Source organism: Diospyros lotus, chromosome 1 (assembly GCF_014633365.1).
Source record: "Diospyros lotus cultivar Yz01 chromosome 1, ASM1463336v1, whole genome shotgun sequence".
Taxonomy (NCBI): Eukaryota; Viridiplantae; Streptophyta; class Magnoliopsida; order Ericales; family Ebenaceae; genus Diospyros; species Diospyros lotus.
Window position 1 is genome coordinate 18,016,560 of NC_068338.1, and position 14,395 is coordinate 18,030,954.

Genomic DNA, 14,395 nt, shown 5'->3' on the forward strand with positions numbered 1-14,395 from the left:
GAGTTGTAGCTCCCCCAACCCTTCCCTATTAGGATTCTCCTCCACTTCCACAATGGAAAACAACTGTGTGAACTGACTCCATTTGCTCTTGAGGACCCTTTGCAGCCTCTTACCTGTAATCATCTTGCAAGTAGCAACCTCTTGCCCACTTGTAAGCATCATCCTTCTCCCTTATTTTTCAAAGGAGACTTCCATTTGGTTGAAATCAAAGCTTATGGGACTCACCCCCTTCATCCAATCCACTCCTAACACCACATCGCACTCTCCTAGTTGCAACAATCGAAGGTCTGCCTCAAATTTTTCTTCCTACATTTCCCATATGAAACCCAGGCAGGCAGAATCACTCAACACCCGATTTCCATTAGCAACGACCACACTCAAGGGCAGTGTCCCAGTGAGTTGGCACTTTAGCTTCCTAGCGGTGCTATCGTCAAGGAAATTATGTGTGCTCCCACTGTCAATCAAAATTGACAAGCTACCTTCCTTCACCTTCCCTTCAACCTTAATTATCTTGTTGTTGGTGATCCCCTTGAGGGCATGGAGGGATATTTCTCCATCATTCTCCCCTCTAGGTTCCCTGAAGTCTTCTTCTTCTGCTACTTCTTTCGCCTCTAGTTCACCATCCCTATCTCCTTCCAGCAGTAACAGTTGGCGTTTGCATTGGTACCCGGGATAGTACCTATCACCACACCTGTAACATGTGTCGGGTTGCCTCTTAGGCTCCTCCAACCGTCCCCTTTGATACGGACCACTAACATTTCTTCCCCCTGTAGTTCCTTTCATCGGGTCTCTATAAGTCCCTTGCTGCCAATTTCCCCCGGACGTCACTTTATGTTGTTGTCTCTGCTTTTTCATAAGGGCTTCAACCACCAGCTCCTGCAACTTGGCACTCTCCGCAGCTTGTTCCACTGTCCAAGGCCTTATCATTTTTACCATTGGCCGCAAATCCTCATTGAGGCCGCTAAGGAAGCTAGAAACAAAGTAAGCTTTCGACAGATGGGGGTCATTGTTACTCATTAAGGACCTCAACTCCTCAAAACATCTCAAGTAAGACCCCACATTCCCCACTTGTCTTAACTTATTGAATTCCTCTATAGTGTCCGACATGGTCCTCTCCCCGAACCTTTCACATAGCTTTTTTGAAAATTCCCTCCAAGTATAATTCTCCCTCGTTTAGGTCCACCCAAGGAACCATGCATCCACCATATCGTCAAAGTAAGAAGCAGCCAAGGCCACCCTTCTTTCTGCAGGCACATTATACCATTTGAACATCCGCTCACACTTCCTAATCCACCACCTAGGATTAGTTCCCTCAAATACCGGGATCTCCATTCGAGGCATGGGGAATCTTGGTTGAGGTGGAGCAAGCCTGTCCTCCATTCCTCTCCTTGTTTCAATTTCGATCTCATCGTCCTTCTCAACCTCAACCTCTGAAGCACCATTTCCTTGGTTCATCCTTTCATTATGTAAAATAGGTTTTGTTTTAGTTCTAAGAGGGAAGTCAGGGGCTATTCTTACCTAGTTTTGCTGGGTGAACATCAGCATGAATCGCTGAAGTTGATTCCCCATCTCTTCTCTCATCTGGTTGATATCTTCCCTCATCTGATTCAAACCACCTTTGAGCCTACGCTCCAGTCCTCCGATAGCCTCGTAATTCTTCTCAGATCCTAGTTCCAAACAATCCACGCAATGTTGGAACTCCCCCATGGTCGAAGTGACTTGCTAGAGTTGTGACTCCATATTCTTCATGCAAGTTCCTTTGGCCATTTCTCTCGTGAGGTTACTCCGCTGCCAAAATCGATGCTCTGATACCAAATGTCACAGCTATGAAATGTGACGATAATTAACCTTCTAGTTTGATGGGTATTGGATGAGGAAGCTAGAGAATTGAGGGAGGAAGGGAAGAGATTGAAAGAGAACAAGAGAAAGAAAGAGTGAGAGAAGTTGAGAGAGAATAAGAACTGTATTCTTCTTTTGATAATCGATAGTGTCATACAGGGAAAGATTGAGCTTATATAGCTATCCTAGGGTGCTGCCACAGCGGATCACAGCCCTCATAACCAACTATTTTGTCTTATCCTAGCCATCCTTACAACTGGGTATTCTCTATAACTAACTAACAGCTGGGAAAAAAAGAATTACAATCGAACAATAAAGAGAAACAACAAAGTAAATAAATCCGCAACAAAATTGGCCTTGGTCGGCCTTGGTTCTGTGACAGGTAGGTATTGTAGTGTGAATTTGCCAGTGTTGTAAACATGAAACAGTGGTCGTGCCAAGGTTGTTACAGCCACTTCCCATACTGGAGCAAGCGTGGGAAGATATTTCGATGGATTTCATCGAAGGGTTGCCTAAATCTAAGGGTAAGGATACAATTTTGGTGATTATCGATAGGTTAACTAAATTTGCCCATTTCATTAGCCTCACACACCCTTTTTCAGCTTCAAAGGTGGCCAGGGTGTTCTTGGATTCAGTAGGGAAGTTCCATGGAATTCCCAAGAGGGTGGTGTCGGATAGGGATAAAATATTTACAAGCTCCTTTTGGCAAGAATTGTTCAGGAGTATGGGCGTGGGGCTGCACTTCTCAATTGCCTATCACCTAGAGACAGATGAGCAAACGAAATGTGTGAATCAATATTTGGAAGGTTATCTTCAATGCATGTGTTTTGTGAGGCCTAGGAGCTGGCATAAGTGGTTGTCTCTAGCCCAGTGGTGGTATAATTCCACCTATCATACAGCTATTAAGCACTGCCCTTTTGAATCTTTATTTGGGTATTGTCCACCCCTACTACCAACTACTACAAGGACCTCAGCTACTTTGGCTAATGTGCAGCACTACTTTCAGGACCAGAGAAAGGTTTTGGCTGAATTAAAGAGAGAGCTCTTAACAGCTCGAAATCGTATGGAACATTCTGCTAATAAAAGGAGAAGTACTCGAACTTTTGCAGTAGGAGATCAGGTGTTCCTTAAGGTGAAGCATTTTTTACAAACTGTTTTCACCAAGAGTTATGTGTCTGACTTTGGCCCAAAGTATTTTGGACCCTATACTATACTGCCTAAGGTTGGTGAGGTGGCATATAGGCTGCAATTACCTGCAAAAGTTAAGATCCACCCCATATTCCATGTGTCATTATTGAAGAAGGCAGTCAGACCTCATGTGCCAGTCAGTTCCTCGTTACCTAATTTGGAGGATGAATCTGAAGTAGAAGTCAGTCAGGTATTACCAACTATCAAAGAGGAAGAAGTGGCAGTTGAAACCCAGGCTGTTGCGGACAGAAGGGTGACATATCAAGGTACAGCCCTTATTACGCAAGTATTGATTCGGTGGTCTCACCTACCTCCAAACCAGCCTACTTGGGAGTACTTACTAGATGTATTGAAGCAGTTTCCCGCGTTATCAGTATTCTTTGACATTCTTGAAGACAATAATTATTTCATTGGGGGTGGGGGGGGGGGGGGAGTTTGTTAGGACATGGGGCATAATTGTAATAAAGGCTCAGGTAGTTAAATAACTAATGGGCAGGGAGTTGTAATTGGAGGGAAGGCACTAGGAGAGCTACGCCTAATAAGTAGGCTGTTGTAGAAGAAGTAATCAGTTTTTGACTGAAAAACAAACTCTCCCGCCTCTTCGTTCTCTCTCTCTCTCTCTCTCTCTCTCTCTCTCTCTCTCTCTCTCTTCCTCTTTCTCTATCTCTCCATCTCTTCTTATCTTTCTGTTCTAGACGGAAATTCCTTTCAGAATTTCAGCCATTGTCAAACCCTGCTTCAAGGGCTTGACACTTATCTCCAGACTATGAACCGAAGGCTGACAAATATAGTTTTGCAGATCTAATCTCCAATGTTTCAGTTCCCAGAGCCACTATTTATCCTCAAAAGTACAACCTGAGAAGACAAAATTATTAGCTCTCCCACATCAATAAAAAGCTCAAGAGACCACCAACTCCACCTCACAAATGTGTAAATTCCACTAAGCAATATATCCCAAAAAAGAAAAAGTAGGGGCCGTTTAGTTGTGGAAAACAGCCCCACCAGAAAATTACTCCACAAAAAAAGAAAATTTTGAAAACTTGTTCTAATACAAAATTTCCACAGATAAAATGGAGAATCAGGAAAGGCAATTCTCCAAAATTGTACTAAATTTCGAAAACTCTTAAAATGTGTTTTCCAAATTTTCTTTACTAATTTGGAGATTTGGGAAACACTGTTCTCTACAAAATTTTCCCCAAATCATCTTCATCTCCTTCTCTAACACAAGTTTCCCAAATCTCATCTTTTTTGAACATGTGTTCCAATTTTGCAGATTGGATATTAGCATTCTGTACTTCTAACATTTGAACATGTTTCTCAAGTTTTCTAAGGAAAACGGAAACTAGAGATTTTATACAAAATTGGAGGTAGAAAACTGGAAATCATTTTCAACAACTAAACAGATCCCTAATGATACACTATCAGCAAATATCACACCAAGAAACCTCATCCTCCAAACTATGAACAATTGCATGTAGTACTACTTTGGAAACATCTTCCCAGAATATCCCACAACACAGTCCCCAAATTTTAGTCCCCTCAATACAGCCCAAACCTAGCCAATACCTAAAATCATCAACCATAAGATACTGAACTATGCATTTCAATTAAAATGCATGGGAGAAGGAAGCAAATAATGTATCTCATAAGTTCAGAATTCCATTTTCAGGAAACAGCACACTTTCCAGTGCCATAAATCCAGTCCAAAAAAATTGCTGATTTAACTTTGTCAAGAACATTTCAACTTAAAAACTAGTATGAAAAAAACTGCTTTAAAAAACTAATCACATATTTTACTGCTACTTAAAATATTAACCACCAAGTTCATTAAGCATTAAAAATGGTATTCATTGTGATAAAAATACCTGTTGGTATCTGATTTCTGGCTTTGTCAAAATGACGTCAAGTTTTTCTAGCATCTTCTTGTAATAATTGTTCCTCGCAAGTACTAAAGCTTCTATGGTTCCTCTGTTAAAAGTTAATGGAGATGCAAAAGATTGATAATCACTTGAGAAATCATTCCAATGGGTAAGGATACCCTCATAAGTATGGTTTCCACTATCAGCATAACTACATAATTCAATCAATTTTGTTAGCACTTGAAGCTGCTGGCCAGCTCTGAAAAGAGGAACCAAAAAATCTTTCAGGAAACAAGGAACGACAACTCCATCTCGTTCCTGAAACAGAAAAATTACATATTGCAAGAGCACGTGAGGAAGACACAAAAAGTAAACGGTGAAAGAACAGCCTCTAGACTGAAATGTGAAACTAATAAGTCATATCATCTCATTACCCTAATAGTTGCCGACAGAACATCACTAGAACTTCCAGCTTCACTGGGTAAATAAGATGGTGAATTTTCAACATAGTCGACTACAAATTCGTTGTACGGATCACTAATTTTGGCTTCATAAATCCACGATCTAATAAATTCACAGTATGGTTCACATGAATGAAGAAAGAGAAACTTGAGGAGAGCACTATGGACAGGATCAGCAACCTACAGAGAAAAATTCCAAAAACACAGATAAGAAGAAACATAGAAAACTATAGAAAATTAAGGAGCATTAAAAGAATGAAAAAAAATAAAGTCTTAAGCAATCAATGTAAAATTTTTACAACATATATTTCAATCACCAAGGAAAATTAGTAGCAATCCCTATGTGAAGAGTATTAAACTGCACAATCATACATTAACAGGTTTCAATCATACTTGTCTTTTCATTAATGATGCTGAAAAGGTAAAGGATAGCTGTTTGGCTTTCAGACATTCTTGTCTTCTAAGAGAAACCACAGTACATATCTGTGGACATTGTTCACTTGCTGTACTCTATCACCCATATATTTCAGCTACCTAGAAAAAAGGTAAAAAAGTTTAGAAAATGTCCACCTTACTCAAGGGTGACCTACCTCACATAATAGATAATGAGGTGAAACGTTTGCTAACATAAACTATGGTCAATAACCCTTCCCATACCAGGCAGCAAGTCCAAGATATTCCATTCTGTTCAGAGAATGGCACTTATGGACAAGTCGAAATTATCAATTGTTAATTCAAGTACTACCAGAAAGGGATTCAAATGAGAGGCAGATGTTAATGAGGGTTGAAAATAGCATGTTCCAAACTTCTAGTTATTGAAAATCAGGAAAGAATGATCCCACCTATTCCCTCAGTTTAACAGTTGTCATTTCTCAAACTCCACTTTCTTCCACCCTTTATTTATATCCATATCACAAATTTATTGACCCAAATAGATACACATACTATTACAAATAAAGACTTTAAAATATAAATTGTGTACATGTACATACACATTTATGTAGAACATAAACTAATGTAATACATGCATAGTATTTTTTAACAGTGTGTTTTGAAAATTATAAGATGACGGAAAATCTTAAAAAAGCAATGCCAAACCCACTGGTACTAGTAGACATAACATATTAACAACAAAAACAATATGTTATCAAGTATGTGATATCAAAAGCTACGACTAGAAAACCAACATGGAACCAACAATAATCAGTTGACAAGCACACAGTAATATATATATATATATATATATATTAGTTGAAGAATGATTGTATGATCAATAAGTCAAGAAACGAACAAATAAAAAAATTGAACAATGCTCAGTTTCTGACCCTTAGTTGTGAATACAAATAAGTAAGCAGATCTCCACCTCTTGGGAAGTTAAGAAACTCTAAGTTCGCTTTATCAATTAGCCCTTCAAAAGATGATTCTGTAAAGCAAAGAGCTACATCACATATATTACAGATATTTCCAGTCGCTTCAATTCTAGTTCTCAACTCCTCAGTGTGCAGGTAAACCTCCAATAGGGTAATTTCAGAATGCACTGAGCTCATGAAACAGCCTACTTCAAAAGAACTGCATGAAGAAGCCTTATCAACAGCCTTCAATGATCGTCTAAAACCCACAGATGCAGGTAGTGTATCCAATGCACATAAATAACCTTCCAAAATCTTTCTTACAGCAACAGCAAATGCATGATTAACAAGACTGTATGGTTGGCATTCTCCTTGATCTTGGCAACCATTATGATTTTCCTCTGCTTCTAAATGCTTAAGCTTATTGCAACTTGAAGTTTCATCCACACTACAGTCAGAAAAATGATCCACAAATTTACGGAGAAGAAACACTACACAACCATATTGACCTATGGATTTCAATATTTGTCCCAATGCAAGAGTGCTTGATGAACGATTCCACAAACTGGAAATTCTATGGAAGGTTCTGTCAGCTGGATAAGAATAGAATGTTGCGAAGATCTTTTCAATGGCTACAAGAGCTGATTCTATACCTTGCAGGGCATTCATTACCAACCTTACCAAACTTGCCTCCTGCAGTAAAAATAACACAAAAGGTTTATATTTATAACTTTAACAAGAATGTAAACAATTCTAACTGCAGCAGGACCAAAGTGCCCAAAAAGCTAGAGTAAGACATGATTGGGACAGAATATCGCAACATCTGCATGTGTGAATGGAAAGGGTGCTGCACCTGCATCCTAAGGCGATAACAAATGCTGTCTGAACATGCACTACTATTGCATAAATTTGGGTCATGGGCTTCACAAGAAAGAATGAAGATAGGTATCTACTACATTAACAGTTCTCCTAGGCAGAAACTGCACTAGGGACACATGTGTTGGACACCACTTTTATACATACAGAATATATATGAATGCTTGTTTTTTGATAAGTAATATACTGCATGAAATGTGCCATAAATTGTACAATAGAACGAGTTAAGAGGCTATATAGAAAGATAAATCATCTAAAAATGAAGAAAAGCTCTAGTGCACCCACAAAAACAGGGATGAGAATGGTTCCCTTTAAGACAAAAAATCAACCACTCTAAACTGTTGAAACACTTTGTTGTTCTTCTTGTGCAGAGATGTGCCACATAACACAGAAAGGATTAAACCTTCTAACACGATGCTATATTAGATACAAGCAAGTTCTTCCCTAATAGAAAAAAAGCTGCATTAACTTACCCATTATACACCAAAAATAAGGATAAACATACTCAGAATATGACAAGACACCAAATACTAGAGAAGTAGGGGATTCACCAACTCCCCTCCCCCTTCCCTGCCCCTCCCCCACCTCAACACACATTCAGGTCACACCCCAAGGTCACAACCTGACCTCACTTAGGTTATCACAAGTCAAAATGGAGTAAAATAAGACTGCCTAAACAAAAATTCTCTTTCAACAGAACTCACTCCGCAAGATATTCAAAGAAAAATCCATTTTACATTTAGCCTCATAGAATGATCAAGCTAAAAAAGCTCTTTTTGACGGACATCATTCTCATTTGACCTCCTACCCATTTCTTGAGCGAGCCTGGAGGATGTCAGGGGGGGGGGGGGAGATAAAAAAAAGGAAGCTATATTAGCATAGGAACTTGGACCTACTGGACTTAACGCAATAACTTTTAGTTGTTCCATTTTTGCAATTCATCCTGGTTTAGAATAATCCCATCTAGAAAATAGTCAAATAAAAGTGTTTGGCATGCAAAGTGAATCAACTAATGTCCAAAAGTTTCACTTCCTTCATGAAAAGTTAAATTTGGTTGTTTAAAATTCACATAATATTAGCCGATTCATAACCATGGATCATGTAGCTTAATACCATGCCAAAATGAATATGAAGTAAACAAACAATAGGCAGTTCATAAAAGAAAACCCCCACAAATACAAGCTCAAAATAAACGTTACATTTTTCAGAAGCATGTCGTCCATGCTAATGAACAAAAGGAGCTGAAGAATTTGATGTTCCCAATTTTTGAAGCCGTGCCACTTTTCATGCTTGCTTTAACTTCAAATAATGTAATTGCTGTGTGATTAATCTTTTTTTGACAAATACTGAACTAAATTCATTTCAAACCCGTCTTCGTCACACTTATTACAACAACTCCTTCAGCACTTCTATGGAGAGAAGAAGTAGAGGGAGTAGAATAGAATGGTAACTAAGTGAGTCCAACCATCTAATGTGCGTACCCCCATTACCAATATTGCATAGTTCAGAAGTTGTTAGTAGGCTATATAGCTCACTTTTTCAACAGAGGTGATGAATTGCTCACAAACATAGAATTCCCAGAAAAAATAGGACGACGACCAAACAAACAACCAATAGGAGTGTGAATAAATTGCGTAGATTGTCATGTGAAATGGACGGAATTGTTAACGATTCAGAGGGAGAAAAAAAAAAGCAAGTGATTTGGACTTACGGAGACAATGGGAGTGTGGTACAAAGGAGGCCGAGGGTTTTGAGTGTCGGAGGAGTGAGGAGGGCCGCTCTCGGAAGGGATCGACTCCCAAGGCCTCGGCGGCAGACATGGATCTTCCACTTTCAACTTCTCGAACAGCGACACAAAGTTCGCGTCGACTGCCATTGCAGGATCAGTACAAGGTTTTCGGATTCAATGGTATCTCTTTGTATGGAGGCCTTCGGCAGCGCTTTGGAGAAATGCTCTGTGCTGCAAGGAGGTTGAGAACGAATAAATTTGAAATTTATAATTCATTTGCGAATGAGAATTTATTTAAAGGTGTCAATTATATTTTAGTCTATAAATTTTATATTTTATGATACATTAATTTTTATATTTAATTTTGTTGTAATTTAATCCATTTTTAAAAATTTATCAAAAATTATAATGTGATAAATATATAAAATAAAAAATACAAAAACAACCATTGTTTGTTGCTATTTCAATAATTATTATTATAGATCTAAGAATAGAATAATTTATCGTTAGAGTTATAAATAAATTATTTGACCCGACAATCCAAATCAAAATCAACAGAAAATTAGTGGGCTTAGATCGTTATTAGGTCGACCCAATAAAAACTTATTAGGTTCAAATTGATAACGGGTCAACCTGAAAAAAACTCAAAATCAACTCTATAAGAAAGCGTCTACATAGATCGACACAAAATCAAAAATCAAAATTGACTCGGTATGATTTATTAACAAAATATATTTTAATTTTCAAAATACCCTTTAATCCTTCACATCTTCTTAAATTTTTGACTTCTCATTTTTTCACTTTTTATTTCTATTGAGTTGTAAACCAAACTAAGCAAGCGGGACTAGTGACCATCTCTGATTCTCCCCAACAACAACTCAACCTCAACTCTAAAACTCAAAGTCTCAAACTAGACCACGCAGTAGACGACCAATGAGTAGAGCAGTGAGTCAACGAGCATCTCCATTGGCTTGGCTCAACCTTAACTCTCAATTCTCAAACCCTAATCGTTGCAAAAGAAATCGTTAGTTTAAGAGGGGGTGACTTAAGCTCACCCAAAGATACAATTTAAATTCATTGAAAATAAAAGAATTTAAAGAATACATAACACAATGTTTATAGTGATTCTACACCATTGCTTACGTCTACTATCTCAACTTCTCATTAAAGATTTTTCAACTAACTTAATATATAACTTTTAAAAAGCTAATCCAAAACCTTTTTTACACCGCTTTTATCATGATTAGCTAAAACCTTTATAAGTGCTTTTTCATGGCTCAAACACAAACCACAAATAGCTCACAACAAACTAGGTTTGAAACACTCAAAGAAGCTTACAATAAAGCACACAATAATAAAAAGACTTCTCACAAATACAAAGATTTAAAAGCCGTGAAAATAAGGTATACTCTCTCTTGTTATACTGTAAGCAAAGAATGTATGCAATGGAAGCTCTTTTGGTTCGAGAATGTCTTGGAGAGAATTCAGATCGATTTGAAATAAATGTCTCTCATGGTGTCTAACCTTATTCTCGTCCATCCCTTAAGTATCTATAGCTTGGTATGTTTAATGAGCCCTGACCAATGAATAAAAGCATAAACCTTGTCTGTCATCTGCAAAAAACATTCCTTCTACATGCATTCCAACAATTAGTAATTGAGAATTCAATTTAAATTTCATTCCATGTGCATGAGAAAAACATCATATTGCATTTAATGAATTGTATTTGTCTGAAAAAGCTTATTGTGCATGCATTAAATGCTTTATAATAGCTATATTTTAAATTTTCAACATATAATTACTCGAGTATATTTCGATATTATTTGAGTAAAGTTAGCAAATAGTCAAGTATGCTTAAATGATAGTCAATTAAGCCCATACATTACTCAACTATAAGATTTACTTAGTGAATTAACATTTCAAATACAAAGAGCAACTTTATGTCCAATAAATTTTACTCGACTAAGTTACTTTGTTACTCGATTATATAATGACATTGCTCAAGTATAGAATATTTCACAGTCAATTTAACATTTTGGCTTCTAATTAAATACTTGATTAAGCACATTTGGTAGTCAATTACACAGTGATAGTACTCAAGTATAAAATATATCATATGCGATTAACATTTTAACTTTATATATGTTGCTTAATTAAACATTATCGATACTCAATTGTAACACGTCATTACTCAAGTACAAGATACCTCTTAATCGATTAATAAAGCAAATACAGAGACTTATTCTCTATTCTTTATATTGTACTCGACTAAGACACATTGTTATTTGAGTAAGATAATAGTTACTCGATTAAACATAACCTCTTAGTTAATTAATGTCCAAGCACAGAGACTTGATATTTTTCATCTAAATTATCACTCAAGTAAAATTTGATTACTCGACTAAAAAGATGAGTTACTCGATTACTATTCTCTTTTAAACGATTAATGACACAAGTTTAGAAACTGGGTAATTCATACCAAACGTCACAAAATTTTGGTGTTTTTTGCAATTTGATCACTAAACTTCAATTAATTGTAAAGTGATCACAAAACTTTCAAATATTTTGTAATGCGATCACATTTAAGACTTTTCAGCATGCTCTCACCAACATATCAACGCCATATTAGCGCCACATCAGCAACTCCAACCAAAACATGCTAAAAAGTCTTAAATGTGATCACATTACAAAATATTTGAAAGTTTCGTGATCACTTTACAATCAATTGAAATTTTGTAATCAAATTGCAAAAGACACCAAAATTTTGTGACATTTAATATAAATTACCCTTAGAAACTTATCATTTTAGTCTTAATTCTTACTTAATTACTAAATACGATTACTCGACTAATATCACAGTTAGTCAAATATCATTTAGATCTCTCGATTAAACTTTTTTAACTCAATACTCGAATATATCAATCATATACTCGATTCATCCTTAAGAGTATTTAAGTATTACTCGATTAAATTGACAAATTAGTCAAGTGTGAACACTTGTTACTCAACTAATCATTTCCTTACTTGATTGTTTTTTAAGCCCATACCTTGTCTTACTCGATTAATAGTATTGATTACTCGAACTATTATTTTGAAAGTTAGTTAAAATTAACTTTCACAAACACTTATACTTGATTAACAGAGGCATTTACTAGAGTAAGTAAGGTGTTACTCAATTAACACTAAGCTTTACTCGATTAACAACTTAATATTAAATTCATTAAAGTTTTGATTAGATTTCATCATCAAAACTTAACTCAATAGGGTGAAATTGGATTCAACATCAATGATTCGTCGATTCCTAAAGGGTCGAAGACGTCGCACGCCCCAATTTTAAGATCAACTACATGTTCAAGCTTTAAGGCAGTGTTGATTGGCAATTCCACCATTGCCCATTGGGAAAAGTCATAAATTCTTGCTCAGTTTACTCGAAATCAGAAGCACTCCCTCCTTGAAGCACACCGGCAGCATCGCACACTACCTCACTCCGTTATTGTCTTCACCCCGTCATCGTCTTCACTTTGCAAGACAGATATCTCAGGTGACCTATTTTCTCCTCTTTTCCTTTTCTTTTCTCAATGCTTTTATAGCTCATGCAATACATACTAAAATGATGTTGATTTTAATCTTGTTAAGGTGTGATACCCAACAAGTCCAAGGTGATGATGTTATTATCAGGTAAGTTATCTATTATAGGATTCGGCCAAGGATTGATAGTTTTTTATAGAGAGGTCAAATCCCACAAATAGGTGGCCCAACAAGAAAATGACCCAAGTACATTTACCTTGTGTTTGAGGTAAGTTGGGCTTGGCCTAGCTACTCAAACCAAGGACTAAGCTCATTGGTTTAAGCCCACAATGCCTTATCCAAAAGCCCACCATACATATACCTTAGTTTGACCTAGCTTATTCATTTCTGTTGAAGATAGCCACGTCTGTTCTCTAGTCGATTCCAACGCAGGTTTGTTTCTCCCCCTATCTTATCTCAACCTATCAGATAACCCTATGGTTATCCTCATCTTTGGAGATCTCTATCTGGTTCTTAGGAGGTTATCTTTATATCGTGAAGATATGGGAGGGTGCCGAAGAGGCAGCGAATGCGAGAAGAGATAGAGAGAGAGCCAAGAGTGAGAAGAAAGCTTAGTGGCCTTTGGGTGTTCTCTTTGATGGGATTTCTTCATCCTTGCATAGGTGTGCCATTTTAGGTTCAGGTTTTATGATTGAGGCAGTTTTGGGTGTCAATTGAATGTAGTTCTTGGGTTGGGCTTGGAACCGATTCTGGGTTACCTTTTGTGGACGTCGGACCAATCAACACTAAGCCTTGCAAATCCATTTTTTTCTTCTCCATTGCCAAGCATCAATAAGGAGTTTGTTGTTCTTGTTATTCAGTTTGTCATTCTTTGATTTTTACTTACTAATTTTGTGATTTCTTTGCCCTAACGTTTGGATCTTGTGGTTGTTTTGCGAGGTATAATCCTTACAAACTAGTATCAAAGCCTTAGCGGGTTTGTGGGTGGAAGAAATCAAAAATTTCTTGACTGATTTTAGATCTGGGACGTTTTGCGAAAACGTAACCCAGATTTGAATATCAGCCTAGATCTCCCTACTCCGTTCATATCTCAACGCGTGAGACCCTCTGTAGGTTTCCAGAAGTTAACGAGCACCAGTGGGTGCAACGCGTATCACTCAACAGCACTGGCAGCAGCTGCGCGTGGTGACTCCGGCGAAGGCGCATAGGCTCCAGCGACTGCAACTCTGAATAGCATGCTCAAACCGACAAGCACGTCACTCTTGTGTGGTCGGTTTTTTTAGAATATCTTTTTCATTTACGGACTGATTTCTCAGTCCGCTAGGTGAGAAATTTCTAGCAACTAGCAAGCTATCGGGTGGGGGTGGCCATTAGGTTGGGGGTTACCCTGTGGTGCTAACCAATACATGTTGCTAGAACTAGGGTTATATATGTGATTACTTGTCTTCATTAACTGTGATTTAATCCTTTGTGTGGTTGTTTTTGTTGATTTCCTGTTTGTTTAGATACTATTAAAATTGCACATTGAAATCATACCTGCATTGGTCCTCTTCCTTAGCCTAAGAA

General features: G+C 37.4%; 1 protein-coding gene across 1 annotated transcript in view; it reads right to left on the reverse strand.

The window, feature by feature from the left end:
- Nucleotides 1-9,542, reverse strand: part of LOC127801680 (uncharacterized) — an 87,912-nt gene extending 78,370 nt beyond the window's left edge. Inside the window, exons 1-4 of the mRNA XM_052337016.1 lie at nucleotides 9,284-9,542; nucleotides 6,673-7,389; nucleotides 5,321-5,527; nucleotides 4,893-5,204 (exon numbers count right to left, since the gene is read on the reverse strand). Of these exons, the coding sequence (XP_052192976.1) occupies nucleotides 4,893-5,204; nucleotides 5,321-5,527; nucleotides 6,673-7,389; nucleotides 9,284-9,448 (1,401 nt within the window). The 5' untranslated portion in view covers nucleotides 9,449-9,542. The remainder of the gene's footprint in view (nucleotides 1-4,892; nucleotides 5,205-5,320; nucleotides 5,528-6,672; nucleotides 7,390-9,283) is intronic.
- Between the last annotated feature and the right edge of the window lie 4,853 nt (nucleotides 9,543-14,395).